This window comes from Grampus griseus (assembly GCF_964374135.1).
Source record: "Grampus griseus genome assembly, chromosome: 8".
NCBI classification, from domain to species: domain Eukaryota; kingdom Metazoa; phylum Chordata; class Mammalia; order Artiodactyla; family Delphinidae; genus Grampus; species Grampus griseus.
The window spans coordinates 63939084-63955965 of NC_139002.1; the positions used below are offsets into that span (position 1 = coordinate 63939084).

General features: G+C 36.4%; 1 protein-coding gene across 2 annotated transcripts in view; it reads right to left on the bottom strand.

Moving 5' to 3' along the window:
* Positions 1-16882, bottom strand: part of STK33 (serine/threonine kinase 33) — a gene marked incomplete at both ends in the record, with an annotated part of 81694 nt that overhangs the window by 14325 nt on the left and 50487 nt on the right. For both annotated transcript variants that reach the window (XM_082659210.1, XM_082659211.1), the window contains one exon: positions 8486-8680. In XM_082659210.1, coding sequence (XP_082515336.1) covers positions 8486-8680 — 195 coding nt within the window. The remainder of the gene's footprint in view (positions 1-8485; positions 8681-16882) is intronic.

Below are 16882 nucleotides of genomic sequence, written 5' to 3' on the forward strand. Positions count from 1 at the left end.
TCTATGTACACAACCATGGCATTTGCAGGTAGCCACAGTTTTATTCTTCCTTTCCAATCTATATAATTTTATTTCTTTTACTTGCCTTGTTGCATTGGCTAAGACCTGTAGTACAATGTTAAAAAAAAAGTAGAAAGGACATCCTTGTCTATCTCCTATCTTCAGTGGAAGTGTTCAATATTTCACCATTAAGAATTACATTAGCTTTAGAGGGGTTTTCTTTTCTTTTGGTAAAAATCCCTTAGTATGTAAAAGAAAGTTCCCATCTGTCCCTAACCTGCTGAGGGTTTCTCTCATGCTTGAGTGTTGAATTTTATCAAATGGTTTTTTCAAAATTATTGAGATAACTATATGGCTTTTCTCCTTTACTTATTAATATGGTACATTACATTGATGGATTTTTGGATGTTAATCCAAACTGACATTCCTGGAATATACTATACACTTGATCATAATGTTATGCTTTCCTTATAAATGAGTTGGGAAATAGTCTCAACAGTTTGTGTCATAAGCTTTCTCCTCTTTCCTTCTTAAATATTTGGAAGAACTAACCAGTGAAATCATTTGGGACTGGAGTTCTCTACACCTGCAAGTTCTCAATTACAAATTCAGTTTTTAAAAAATAAGAATAGAACGATTTAAATTTTCTATTTTTGGGTATCTGTTTTGGTGTATTTTAAAGGAATTTGACCATTTCATATAAGTTTTCCAATGTATTAGCATTAAATGATTCATAATATGTTCTTTTAAAAATTATTTCCTTCCTACTATTTTTGTTAGGAGGGTGCTTAATTTGATGTTCTTTTTCTAGCTTATTGAGATGAAAGCTTAGTTCTTATTATTATTGCTACTGTTTTAAACAGTCAACATTATTTTATATTTACTCACATATTTACTTTTGCCAATGCCCTTCATATTTTCCTACAGTTACTTTCATCTGGGATCATTTTCTTTCACCTTGAAACTTTTCTTTTAGTATTTCTTATAGTAAGATAGGCTGGTAAAAATTCTCTTGTCTTTTACATATTTGAAAACCTTTTCATTTTTATCTTTGAAGGAAATTATCACCAGATACAGAATTCCAAGTTGGCAGGTTTTTTGTTTTGTATTGTTTTCCATTTAGCAGTTTAACAATATAATTCCTTTGTCTTCTGGCTTCCATTATTTCTGTTGGGCTGTCCAAAGTTGCTCCTTTGATGACAACGTGCCCCCACCCTCTACCCCAGATGCTTTCACAACTCTCTCTCTCTAATCTAAAGAACTAAAGGATGGAATTCAAAGCAACCACAGACACCAAAGAATAGTGAGCGAATTCTTTAAAGGAGATAGCCAGAAAGGGGGAATCCTAAATTCTGCTCAGCTAAAGATAAATGAACCAACCTAAGATTTGAACTGCTGGCTAAGAGGCAATATTCAGTTTTTATCCAATCAACTAATTGCCTGCTAAAACAGAAAGGTCAACACTTTTTGGAGGAACATAGTCAAATCAAGAGCCGGTACAACACAACTTTTCCAATGTCTAGGATACAATCCAAAATTCCTCAAATTCCTCAACAGAAATAACAATCAATAGAGACAGACCCTGAGATGACCCAGATATTGGAATTAGCAAACGAGGATTTTAAAGCAGTTATCATCACTATTATCAATGATGTAAAGTGAAAATTTATTTGGTGAATAAAGCAGCTCTCCATAAAGAAATAGAAATAATAAAAAAGAATCAAATGAAAATTTTAGAATAAAATATAATATCTGAAATTAAATATTCACCAGATAGGTTTAACAGCAACATGGAGACAACAGAGCAAACAGTAAAACTGAAGACAGATCAATAGAATGTATCCAATTTAAAGAACAGATTGAAAAAAATCAATACAGCCTCAGGGACTTATTCAACAATATCAAATGGTCTAACATACCAGTAATTAAGACTCTCAGAAAAAAATAAGGAAAAAGTAATCACAAGACTTCCTAAACTTAGCAAAAGACAGAAATACAGATTCAAGAAGTTCAGCAAATCCCAAGCAAGATAAACGTGAAGCACATTCCTAGCAATATGATTGTCAAACTGCTGAAAACCAAAGATAAAGAGAGAATTTCGAAAACATTCAGAGAAAAGTGACACATTACATATACGAAAAGAACATTTCAAATGACCAGTGACCTCTTATCAGAGAATCTGGATTCCAGAAGGCAGAAGAATAACATCTTTAAAGTGTGGACCAAAATTACCTGTCAAACCAGAGCTCTGTAAACAGAGAAAACGTCCTTCAAAAATTAAGACAAAATAAAGACATTTTTAGATAAAAGAAAACTGAGCGAATTCATCACTAGCAGACATGCAATACAAGAAATGCAAAGGAAGTTCATAAGGCTGAAGGGAGATGATACTAAATGGAAGCTTAGATTTTCAGAAAGGAAAGAAGAGCATCAGAAATGGTAAATATCTGGGTAAATATAAAAGACAATTTTCCTTTTAATGTCTTGGAAATACAACTATTTAGGGCAAAAATTAAAACATTGTTTTGTAGGGTTTATAATTACATAGATGTAATACATGTGACAATTATAGCATAAAGGCAGGATAAGAGATGAGTGGAACCAAATTAATACATTTGAAATTGAAGCAATATTTTTCATAACCCAACCCAATGGGTTGGTTCTCCACAGGGGAAAATATACATAGCATATACTAGAAGCTATAACCTCTAAGGGGAGCTGAGCAGAAGCCAGGCTTGGGAGAGCAGGGAAATGATTTGAAAGGATTCACTAATATATCCCTTCAACCATAGACGTCTGGCTAAACCCGTGGTGAAACCTAAGCCTTACACAGGAGATTCTACTGGGAACAGAAGTACAGACAAAAGCCTTATTGTTTACGGAAGCCTATGAATCCAAACTAGCAACGGGAATTGCCAATAGCATTAGATCAAACAACAACAGGTCAAAATTCATGTTAGCACAATGAATAACTAGTACCTGTATTAGTCAGCTATTGCTGCAGCTATGCTACTGTGTTTGGGAGGTCCCCAGGTTCCATTATTCACTAGGAGGACTCACAGAACTCAGCATATAGTTGTACTCATTGCTATGATTTATTATAGTGAAAGGATGCAGAGCACAATTAGCAAAGTGAAAAGACACTTGAGGAGAAGTCCAGTGGAAACCATGTTTAAGCTTCTAAGAGTCCTCTCCCAGGAGTCACATAGGATGCACTTAATTACCCCAGCAAGAAGTTACGACAACACATGTGAAATGTTGTCAACCAGGGAAGCTCTAAGAGACTCAGCACCCACGGCTTTTATTGGGAGCTGGTCATATAGGCAACCTCTGCCTAGCACCTAGCAAAATCCCAGACTCCCAGAAGGAAAGCAGGTGTTCAGCATAAACCATATTGTTTGCACAGTTTAGGCACAATTGATCATTCTTATCAGTTAATGGTAGCCACTGTTCCAAAATCTAAGTTCCCAAAAGCCAGCCAAGGGCCAACCTGGCAAGCAGGCCTTTTCAAGGATAGCAGTTTAGGCCTGCTATGTTAACTCTTTTCTGTACAACTACCTAACAAAGAACTGTAAGAGTCTCAGTATGTTATAACAATAAACATTAATTTTTGCTTGGTGGTGCTAGGCTAGACTTCAGGCTTTGTACTGGGTTCAAGTCTGTTCACAGATCTTCATAATTCCAGGAACTGTGGCTTCTGCAGTCATGTTCTTCTCACGTCAGGTGGCAGAAATACAAGAGAGCAAGCTAAATCATGCAAACAATTTTAAGGTCTCTGCTTACATCACACCTCTTAACATTTCATTTGCTAAAGTCAGTCATATAGCTAAGATCAACATTAGTGAGGTGAGAAAATATACATCTACTCTAATAGGGAGAAAAACCACATGGCAAAGGGTATGAATGTACAGATCCCTTACAGAGGTTTTAAATAATTGGGAAAAATAATCCAATCTACCACAGTGCCCTAGGGATCTCACCAAACTCAGAGGGCAAACGAGGTTGGAAGCATCATCTTACCACTTTTGAAAATGATATTTCTTAGTTTGTTCATTAGTTTATTCCCACACCTATGCCCAAAGGAGCCTTAAAGCAGACAAGAAAGAACATGGAATTTTAGCAATATCCTATGCAAGTTCTTTAGCAACATAATAATAAAATTAATAATAGCTAACATTAATGAGTGCTTACTATATGTCAAGAGTGTTACATGCATGATTTCATTTAGTCCTTGGTTGATGTCATTATTTTTCCCATTTTAGATATGAGGAAACAGAGGCCTAGACACTTACCCAAGGTCCTAAAGCTTATAAGTGGTGAAGCCAGGATTTGAATCCAGGCAGCCTAGATCTGGAGCTTGTGCTTTTAACCAGTAGGATATTTTAAATGGAATGCTTGGGCATATATGCTAGATTACAATGCTTCAATATTGGAGTGTAAAAGTGTGCCAGAAACATGGAAGCACCACCAAATTTTCACATGACTCACATGGGCTCGGGGAACTAAGATTTAATATGTTAAGAAAAGAAAATTTTTATCTTACTCAACTAAAATACTAAGAAAACTTGACTTTTTCCTCACAGCAACAGGTCAATATACCACATAGTTCAACTGTTTAATTTCAATCTTATTTAAATTCAAATATTCCTTGACTTTGCAGAACTGCTAATGAATACATTTCATTGATCAAAATAATTTTCAAAGCTTCTAAGCCAGCTTGCCTTTCTACTTTCTAGACTAGATAAAGTATCTGCTACACATACCATCTCCTATGATTCTGTAAAGGCCATGTTTTTTCAGTCAAGAAAAATGATCACAAAAATCTTCCATTTTCACTAAACAAGTATATTCAAGACTGTGTTCAATAAACAATTTAACAACTAAGAAGTTTTTCCTTTATGAAGCAAGAATTCTGTAATGCAAATATACTTCTATCACATCCAGAGTTGCTAGTCCCTCCCTCTATGGTTATGGGGGGGTGCATTTTAATTACAGACATTCACTTCTCTTCAATTGTCTTCTGAGCTTAATGAACAATGAAAGTACCGTACTACTTATCGGAAATCACTAAGAATCGAACGTCGAAAGGCATGTTCCTGCAATAAGCAATGGTCTGCTAAGTGTCTCATTTGAAGATGAGTAAATGCTGCTGTAGGAATTAAGTCTAGGGTCTGTCTGACAGAATAGATTAAGAACCCATTGTAGGGAATTCAGAGGGTTACCAATAACACAAAACGTTATCTAGATGTACTCAGCCTGTAAAAAACACGATATATAAGAGAGAACACTTCTATCTTCAAAAAACGCAATTACCTAAAACAGACTAAAGGTTGAAAATGAAAAGAAAAAAAAAGGACATTAACAAATGTCAACTAGTCAAAAATAAGTTTGAAAAAGTGAAGTGTGATACCTTAGTCCAAACATGAAAAATGAGGAGATACACACTGTATTTTTCCATAATGCCCAGGGCATTTGGAACTAAGGAACAGTTACTCAGAGAAAGAGGAAGGTGCTTAGTTCAACTGTTTTGGTTTTTATTAATTCCTCACTTTCTCTGCTGGTTTTTCAAGTGTTTTGCCACTTATCTAAAAAATATGATGACACTGGCTTGTGAGAAATACAAAATCAGGAGCTCTAAATGGATTTATGAGATTCTTCAGAAGAGAGAACAATGATACAATGGAAAGCAGGAACTGCTGGCAGATTTCCATTTAAAGTAAAGCCAAATTTCAAATATTTTAATGGAAAAAGAGTCATATACACCTCTTTAATTTCGTAAGTATAAATTATTTATCATATCAAATTATCCATATAATCTAATTTTAACAAATAAATTTTTCCCATGAGAAATATTTCAATATTCATAGAGTGATTTTTTTCTCTTTTTAAAAAACTAATTTTTATATGTGTTGGGTTCTTGTTGCTGTGCTTGGGCTTTCTCTAGTTGCGGCGAGCGGGGGCTACTCTTCATTGCGGTGAGTCGGCTTCTCACTGCGGTGGCTTCTCTTGTTGCAGAGCACGGGCTCTAGGAGCATGGGCTCAGTAGTTGTGGCTTGCAGGCTCTAGAGCGCAGGCCCAGTAGTTGTGGCACACGGGCTTAGTTGCTCCGCGGCATGTGGGATCTTCCTGGACCAGGGCTTGAACCCATGTCCCCTGCATTGGCAGGCAGATTCTTAACCACTGAGCTACCTTCATAGAATGATTTTTAATAAAATTAAAATTTCACCCTTAAGAATATTAGTTACTATATGAATCCTGTGTGGACTCAAGACTAAATGGCCTACGCTATTTTCAGTTATCACGTTAGGCCTTATACTCTACAATTTACTGTTAATGAAGATTTGAAAAAAATAAAAGAAGTAATTTCTTAACATAAACTCAACTTCAATATAATTAACAAAGTAATATTTATTCATAAAAATCAGTGAAAAATTTAATATGGATGAGAAGTCTTTCTTTTAAGGGGTAACAATTTTCAGAAAAATTCCCAAATAAGGTAAGGTATTCCTCCCAAGATATCACAGCCAAAACCTAAGCATAGGAAAGTCCCTTAGAGGACATCCAGGGCAAACTCCTACCCGTCTTGGAGAAATTCCTGCCACAGCATTTATAACAAGTAGCTTTCCAGAGTCTGCATGAATGGTTCCAATGATTGAAAGGTAGGGTTTATTATCCATGGCCCAGCCTGTGCTATTGCAGGTGAGCTCTGATTGTGGAAAAGTTCTTCTTGTTGATGAGTAGAAATCTATATTCTTAAATTTCCAATCCACTGAGTATAGTTCTAGCATCCACAAGAACCTCAAATTCCAATTCTTCTGTTCCCTAATTGGAAGTAGCTGAGAACAGCATGGCAAGTCCCATCACTCTGTGACTTGCAGGGGAAAGAGGAGGAGGATGGTGGAGACAAGTGACAGAGCAATGAAAAAGGAGATGGAAGACAACCAAACATTTGGTTCACAAGGATATTTTATGTCAGATTCAGTGCCAAACAGAATCCAAGACTACAAAAGACAATGTGCATATGCATGTGTATGTATGGATTTGTGTTTGTATATATGTGAGTATACAGTAGATGCATGTATGTAATACGTGTAATGTATGTGTATACATGTGTGAGTATATATACATGTGTGTATGTATATGTGTGTGAGTATGTGTACGTATGTGTGCGTGTGCACATGTATATGTGTGTATAAAATGCCAAGTCAGCTAACAGGAAATGCAAACATTGGGTTTTTAGGATATTTTTAACAAGAATATAAAATACACACATCTGCTAAGCACTGCAGGAGTTGTTAACAGACTACAGAGGATGAAAGGGAGTCAATAAACCTATGTTTATATTATGGTAAAAATATGGTTATTTCAAAATATCTGAATAATTAAATGTCAAGCTTATTATCTAGACATTTGCTATCAAGTAGACAAAGAAGTTCCCAATGAGTAAATAAAAATCAACCAGATCACTCTACTGGGTCTCTTTCTGCAAATTTCTGACAGGATTCTTAGCATGGCACGGAGTGGGCCAGCCACGCTGCACCTTCCTGGCTGGGGGTCAGGATTTACCCTCTCAGTTCCTTTCTCCACTTGCCCGTCTCTAGGCCTTGGAGAAAGGCAGCAACTCCTCACAAGAAGTCTGGGCTCTCTGGAGGTAAATACAGCCCCCACTGGCAGCATGTTCAATCATTAAAGAAGAGCGAAAATATGCTGATTAGATCTCAAGACAAGAAAGAGAACAAACATACAGACAATTTTTCCTCAAACACAGAAATGAAAGAAAAAAAAGGGTTTGGGTAAATTGTCAGGATATCAATTTAGCAGAACACAATCTAGAATTAATCAAAATGTTACTAAATTTTATTCACCAAAAATGATAAAACTATATTCAGATCTAATAAGGTAAAATAATAAAACTATACAAACAGTTTTAGCTACCATAAAATTGGAAATGACTAACTGGATAATTTAGTAAGTCTTTTTCTAGGTAATACATAAACCCATTCCAAATTGTGTAGCCTGGTAAAATACAAAAATTATTCATCGTGACTCATTAGGCAAAACTGGCACACCACCTGTCTTTGTAAATAAAGTTTCACTGGAACATGGCCATGCTCATTCATTTGTTGCCTATGCCTATTTTCATGCTATAACATCAGAGTTGAGAAGCTGTGACAAAGACTATTACGGCCCACAAAGCCTAAAATATGTACTATCTGTTCCTTTACAGGAAAAATTTGCAGACTCCTGCCCTATATAATCATGGATCCTAAAATAAGCATGTAGGCCACATTGCTAAATCATGATAGTTTCAAGGGAGGAAAGAACTTTACTGTCTTTATCATGCAGGTCTCCTTTGTTACAAACCATTAAAGACCAACAATAAAAAAGAGTTGCAAAAGAATGTTCCAAGTGTTGTGAAGGTATTTTACAGTTTGGAGAAATGGAACAATTGGTTCTTCCTACTTGTTTTGTTGGTTCTTCCTACCTGTTTTCCTTCCTCTTCATCTGAAGAGTTCCTGACATGGATACTTCTGCTGGGTTGGTAACCTTTCAGCTTTTCTTGACCGGACCAGTTGTTCTTTTGATCTGTTGTACTTTCCTCATCACTTCCTGGGTTATTTTTCCATTCTTTCATCATTTCTAGCACATTGGTTGGTCTCGCCGAAGAAAGTATATTGCCCTAATGTTAACAATGAATTTTTGGTGTTATAAACAGTTTAGAAAACGGAAGACTCTTACATATTTTAGTAATATAGTCTCACAAATTCAGTAAGTCACATGGAAAAATTATAACGCTGAATAAATAGCAAAACTTTGGATGCCCTTTTGAGCATACTCCTTGTACTGGCACGTCTCAGACCTCTTCACTAATACTTTTACAATATGCCAAAATTTAGGGATGGGAGAATATTCTGGTTTAAAAGAATAGTGCAGCATGCTTGTGTGAAAGAACCACTACATAGGGCAAGTTCCTGGAATCCAAAGACCCCCTTACAGTGCCGTTCCTAGAAAATTAATAGGGAAGCTGAAAGAATGAAAGAAGTTGCCCAAAGTCTACTGGGTAAGCCTATATAACATCAAAATGTTTAGGTAAAAAATCTAAATTCAGTTGACTAGTCCGGTGCCGTGTCCAAGAATATAGATGTTTGACTTGAAAGCTCTTGGTTGACTGGAAGATTTCGATATAATGTGGTCATTTGATTATAATGGATTCCGTGCACTGTTTTAACCCCAGATGTGGCTATACCATACTAAAATTGACCATTTTATATTAACTATATTTTTCTCAAATATAATATTCCATTTAATGCCAAGAAATGCATGAATGCATTCTTAAATGCCTCCTGCTAGACTAGGTATGCCTTAAATAGTTTTGCTCCTAACTCAGACTAGTAGAGAAAGTTTGGACAAGAAGTTTGGATCACATTTAGATTAAAACAGGACGTTTAGGTGTGGGAACAACTATGGAGTGATCTAAGTTAATTTGATATGTGGGTGGATTGAAGCATTAAGCAACAGTGATACAGAATAGTACGAGGCCAGGCATCTTAAGGGCAGCCATCTGAGTACACTGTTGAGGATTTGTAGAGTTCAATATATTCGTGGTTAAAGACACAGACAAATATTAAGCATGGAATAGTAATAATTAAATGAGGATCGTTATGCTATCCGTTCCCTGTCGTTCTTCTACGTCATCCTGTTTTAAGAAGGTCTATATTCTCACTACTTTTATAGCATCCTACTTTTTGTTGCACTTCTGCAGCCTCTACCCATTTACTCCCAGAATGCCTTTACTATGCCTTCTGCCAACCCGTAGCCTACATTTCCGTCAAGGCTCAAGTTGACAGTCATCTCCGTCAAGTATCCCAGAACTTCCAAAGATGTTGTCAACTTAAATGAAGCACAGATGAAGTCTCAGAGAGCAAAAAGGAGTTGAAATTGTTTAGAACGGCAGATAGTCTCACAGCTCTCATCTGAATGAGTTCTGATCTTCAGGGCTCTGTCAACAGCCCTACTTGACCCCAGTGATTCATCTAGCCTCTATTATAACCTCCTGGCTTCATCATGACCTTGAACACTAACCCACAGTGTCCAGGCTCCTGGAATACTAGTACACACAACTTTGCCTCAACTTAATTCTTTCATTAGAAAACAGAGACAATCTGACATCTATGTCTGTAATCCCGGTCCTCAATTGCTCTTCCCTGATAAACTCTCTACAAGTTAACTCTTTGGATCTAGAGTCATTTCTTCTAGGCACATGGTAGAATTTTGCTTCTCCACCTCTTTTGGAACATGATGATATGACTTGTTTTGACCAGTAAAATGTGATTTGAAATAGTGTGTATCACTTCTGGGTAGAAACTTGAAGAAAGAGCATGTAATTTACATGTTCTCAATTTCTGCCTTAGTAACTATAGAAGCACAGAGATGGAGCCTCCATCAGCCTGGGTCCCTGAGTGAAGACAAAGTAAAACAGAGCTTGCTCCCCTCCTCCCAGCCAATGTGCAATGGAAGGCATAAACAGCACTGAGATCTGGGGGTCACCTGTTACCACAGCATAATCTAGCCTGTCCTGATATAGACAGAAGATTAAATATTTACACTCTGTAAGTCACCTCCAAAAAGCTTTATAAAGAGTGAGCCCGCTATATAATCAGCATACCCAACAAAGTTGTAATTACTACACAAATCATATGCAATCAGTACCATGTGATAGCCAATTTATGTAGGCAGTCTTTGCTTTGCACAGTCCTGATATGCATGAATTTTACTCATCATGACTTAAATAATATCAGTCCCTCAGCAACACAGTTCAAATTTCAGTCACCATGGTACATTAACTATAATTGCATAAAGTTCAAACTTCACTGCTAGCTCTTCAATCCACGATCACCAGGTAAATTACAGATCTGCATCACAATCAGTGACCAATCACATCACTTCTTTCACAGTCTGTTGGTGATTGGACACTGTGCATCAGCTATTCAGTTCACACACAGACAGCAATGTGTGCAGTTGTGCTGCCTCCTTGTCTCGCAGGGAATTTGCCAACAAAAATGAAACTGCAACAAAGAAATTAAAAGTGATAATACTGGGAGTAAAATTTGAATCAAATGTAAATGGAATAACAGAAGAAATAGCTGACCATGGGAATGCTGCCACTGCCACTGTGAGAATCTAGATGCGCAACCAAAGGAACTTAGTGAAGGCAAACTTATCAACATAAATGAGGAAAGATGAAGATGCTTCAGAGAAAATGACACCCACAAAAAAACTTGACATTTAAAGAATTTTCAGAGATATTCAAGACATTGAAAAGACAAAGGATACAATGTTACAAGTTGATCCAAACTTGTAAAACAGTATGACAATTCACCAAGGCATAAAAAAAATGCTCCCCTCTGTATGATAAGAAGAAGGCAAGCACTGTTTCAACTAATCTTGATAAGTTTTTAACCCCAAAATAAGATACTTTAACTCTCAATATTTCTCTCAATATTAAATTACAGCACCAAAAATTTAGCTTTACTTTTATTTCATTCTCTCTCTGTATTTAGAACCAACAGTTAGGGAGTTTTTAATGTTTAACAAAAAATTTTAAAGGGCATGGAAAAATCACAATTTTTCCCATTGATTATTAAAATCATTTTGCACAGCTTCAGTCTGCACTATTTTTATGGTTCTGCACTCCTGTGCAAAGCAAGGATTACCTGTACTATCTTGAATCTGCATTTCTAGACAGCTTTCAAGTGCTTGGTTCACATATATCAATATATACACACAAAAGCATGGTGACTGACACGCTACAAATGACTCTATTTCTTATTGCAAAGAGACTGGGGAGAAGAGCAAAAGATCTAGAATAGGGTCATTATCCCATCAAAAACACTTTACCATTTATAAATTTTTAACTATTTGCTTCCTATATTCCCTTGTGATATCAAACAGGGCACAAATGTTGGTATAGATTCCAGACTTTCCCTCTTGTCTGAAGTCCAGCCAGTAACTTACCAGACTAGCCCCTTCTTGCCTGCTAACAGTTGGAGGAAGAATTGCATCAGATACTTGGACTGACCAATGAATAAGTTGCCCAGAGCTGTGTGTCATGAGCCTTCTAGGCTCAAGAGAAATTACACATGAACCAACCAAAGAAAAATGGGTGGAATTGTTAGGGCAGACACTGGAGATTGTGGAGACACCTCACCACCAGAACAGTAACCTCTGAACTCCCTTTACTGGCTGTGTTAAGAGGGGTCACACCCTGAACTCATCAACCATGAAGCAGCAAATGGCAAGAAGGCAGCAGTAATAGGCTGATAATCTGAGGCTATCATAAGTAGAAAACAAACCTTTTTGTTAATAAATTTCCACTTGTTTAACTAACAGTTTGAGACGACTTCATTTTGAAAAACTGGAAAAACGAACACTCACAGAGGAGAAGCATTGGTCAAATACTAAGATTTGGATTTAATCTTAGTAGACAGGTCCTGCAAATAGGAACCCAAACATACATCCTCATCTAACAAAATTTGCCTTTTCAAGGACAGTGCCTATCAGTATTCTGTAAACAATAAGTCTTTTACAAGTATTTTTTAATGAACGAATGAATGATATGTATGAGTTGGGGTAAGATAGTATAAAACATAAAATCAGCAAAGCGAAAAGGAAACATTCTGGGTCTTTAACTTACGGTCATCATTTTCTACTTTTCGTAAGTAGCTAGAACTCTTTATTTTGTAATGTTCCGAGGAATAAATTTTTTTAATTAGAAAAATTTTTTATATCTTTATAAAAAAGATATAAAAGGACGCTCAACTTCACAAAATTAATAAAATCCAAATCAAAAACAATGAGTTGGCAATTTTCACCTAATAGATGGACATAAATTTAAGTTTGATAAAACTGTGTTGGTGAGGGTATGGGGAAACAGGCTCTCTCATTTACTTGCTTTTTATGGGAGGATAAATCGGCAATAAACTATCAAAATATGTAATGCACATTCTCCAAACCAGTAATTCAACTTTTAAGAATATATTTTATAGATATGCTGACACAGTATGTAAACATATACTTACAAGAACATTTGTGGCACCATTGTTTGTAACAGAAAAGACCTGAAACAATTTAAATATTCCATATTCATAGGGGCAAAATAATAGTGTATCCATAGTTTTGGATACAATACTGTTTTTCAAAAAAATAAGTGTATCTTCCCAAAATACATTAGATGAAAAAGAATAGTTTGCATAATATAAACCCATTTGTGAAAAGTGAATAATAAAAATGTTCAGAATGTATTTGAAAGAATACATAAGAGACTTAACAATGGTTATCTTTAGTAATTGGGAATGAGGGAATAGAGGGAGAAAGTTATTTTTCCTGCCTTGTTTACCATTTAAATCATTTACTAAGGGTAATGGCAACTATTATATGACTAAAAATTAATATAAACTATGTAGGAAAAGAAATAATGTAAGTTGCAGATACTCACAAAGGACTGATAGCACCCAGTAAGATCACCAAACATGCTCTCATGGGTCTCAGTGAGGCCAAGGCAGCAGCATAGAAAGGTAGTAAGGGCTGCTGAAGTAAGCAACTCTGTACCACTTTAAAATTTTTCCTAACAAAGGCATCTCAGTGATTTAGTTTTCACAAGTATAGCAAATAATGAGAATAGAGAAAATTGGTGTTGATATTCTCATTCTTTAAGAGGAAACAAACTGAGAAATTTAGTAATTTACCCTTATTCCAGAAGTGCATTTCCATTGTCTGCTAAGAATTTCTAGGTAGAGGTGCTGCTGAGCCTTCAATACTGTAATGTATATTTGAAAACTGCTCAAAGAGTTTTTCCCACCACAAGAAAAAAAATTTAAACTATGTGAGGTGATGGATATAGTAACTAAATTTATTGTGGTAATCATTTCACAATATACACATATATTAAATCACTATGTTACACATCTTAAATTTATACAATGTAATATGTCAAATTATGTCTCAATAAAGCTGGAAAAATAAAAACAAAATATATTCCAAACCAACATTCTTCAAATGGTTATGTGTACACCTCGCTGTACACCAAGAACGAAGACTTCCTAAGGGCTGTATGGGCAGGGATGGTTTGCAGGGAGTCAATTTCAAGACCCTCAATTTCCAATGACCTACTCTTTTTCAAAAGTCACCTGCTTGAGCAAGGATCTGCAGTAATTCTTTCCATGTTCTTTTCTTAAGTCAGCTTCTTACAATGCTTGTTATTGTACATATATTATTTGTGTGTGTGTGTGTGAGAGACAAAAGGCTCACATCTAGAATATACAACAAACTTCTACAAATCAATAAATAAAAAAAAAACTAATAGAAGAATGGAGGAAAGACTTGAACAGACATTACACAAAAGAAGATATCCAGAAGGCCAATAAGGATAAGTAAAGTAAAAGTGACCAATTTCATTTGTCATTCAGGAAACGCAGATTAAAACTGGACTTGAGGATATGGGGAGGGGGAAGGGTGAGCTGTGACAAAGCGAGAGAGAGGAATGGACATATATACACTACCAAACGTAAGGTAGATAGCTAGTGGGAAGCAGCCGCATAGCACAGGGAGATCAGCTCGGTGCTTTGTGACCACCTGGAGGGGTGGGATAGGGAGGGTGGGAGAGGGAGATCAAGAGGGAAGAGATATCGGAACATATGTATATGTATAACTGATTCACTTTGTTATAAAGCAGAAACTGGAGAGGATGGGGAGCAAAACTAGAACTCTTACACATTGCTGGTGAGTCATACAGACTGCCAAGAGTCACATGAAAAGATGCTCAACATCACTAATTATTAGAGAAATACAAATCAAAACTATAATGAGATATCACCTCACACTGGTCAGAATGGCCATCATCAAAAAATCTACAAACAATAACGCTTGAGGGGGTGTGGAGAAAACGGAACCCTCCTACACTGTTGGTGGGAATATAAACTGGTACGGCCACTGTGGAGAATGGTATGGAGGTTCCTTAAAAAACTAAAAATAGAACTACCATATGATCCAGCAATCCAACTCCTGGGCACATATCTGGAGAAAACCATAATTCAAAAAGTACATGCACCTCAATGTTCACTGCAGCACAATTTACAATAGCCAAGACCTGGAAGCAACATAAATGTCCATCAACGGAGGAATGGATAAAGAAGATGTGGTACGTATATAGGATGGAATATTACTCAGCCATAAAATAGAATGAAATTGTGCCATTTGTAGCAACATGGATGGACCTAGAGATTGTCATACTGAGTGAAGTCAGTCAGACAGAGAAAGACAGATATCATATGATAACGCTTATATGTGGAATCTTAAAAAATGGTACAAATGAACTTATTTACAAGACAGAAACAGAGTCACAGATATAGAAAACAAACTCATGGTTACCAAGGGGGAAATGGGGGGGGGAGGGATAAATTGGGAGACTGCGATTGACAGTACACACTACTATATATAAAATAGATAACTAATAAGGACCTACTATATAGCACAGGGAACTCTGCTCAACACTCTGTAATGACCTATATTGGAATAGAATCTAAAAAAGAGTGGATATATGTATATGTAAAACTCATTCACTTTGCTGTACAGCAAAACTCACGCAACACTGTAAATCAACTATACTCCAGTAAAAATTAATTTTTAAAAAAGATACTATTTACCCACATCTATTCCAACACCGGCTACTGCCAGACTTCTTTTTTGTGGTACGCGGGCTTCTCACTGTTGTGGCCTCTCCCGTCGCGGAGCACAGGCTCCAGACGCGCAGGCTCAGCGGCCATGGCTCATGGGCCTAGCCGCTCCACGGCATGTGGGATCTTCCCGGACTGCGGCATGAACCCGTGTCCCCTGCACCGGCAGGCGGACTCTCAACCACTGAGCCACCAGGGAAGCCCCAGACTTCTTAATTTTTGGTTTATCTCACTGAGGTCTTGGTTTGTATTTCCCCAATCGCTAATGCGACTGAACATCTTGTCACGTGTTCATCAGCCAAATGTGGGTCCTCTTCTGTAAAAATGCCTGGCCCTAAAGCAACTATACTCCAATAAAAATTAATTTTAAAAAATGCCTGGCCCTGTCTCTTTGTACATTTTCTACTAGGTTGTTTGTCCACTTTTCATTGATTTGTAAGAATTACTGAGATTTCATGATATTAACCCTTTTTTGGTTTTTTGGGTTACAAAAGCCTTCTCCTAGTTTATAACCTATCCCTAAAGTGTTGTTTTATGAACAGAAGTTCTGAAGATTCATATTAAGTCAAGTTTATTCACCATTTCTTTTATGTTAGTGCCTTTGGTATCTTGCTTATAAAATCCTTTTCTACACAGTCCAAGGTCCAAAAGATTTTCACCTACATTTTCTACTAAAAGTTAAATATAAATTTTATTATTTAAGTCCTTGATTGATTTGCAGTTGACTTTTGTCTGCAGTGTGAGATAGGAACCCAATCTCGCTCTTTTTTTCATATGGACAACCATTTATTCCAGCTCCAGTTATTGAATAGTCTCTCCTTTTTCCACTGATCTGCCATACTACCACTGTCATAAAAGTTCCAGATATGCATGGATATGTTTCTGCACCTTCTATTTTATTCTACTGGTCAATTTGCTTATTACTGCAAATGATCACACTATGCTAATACAGCTTCATAAGTCTTAATATCTGGTAGAGCAAAACATTCAGAAATGTTTGGGCTATTTTCCACCCTTTAAGCTTCGATACAAATTTTAGGGTCAGGAAAGTTCGTGGAATTTTGATTGGATTTGCATCATGTATGTACATCAACATGAGGAAATCAGTTTTTATGATATTAAGTCTCCTGACCTATGATTATGGTATACCT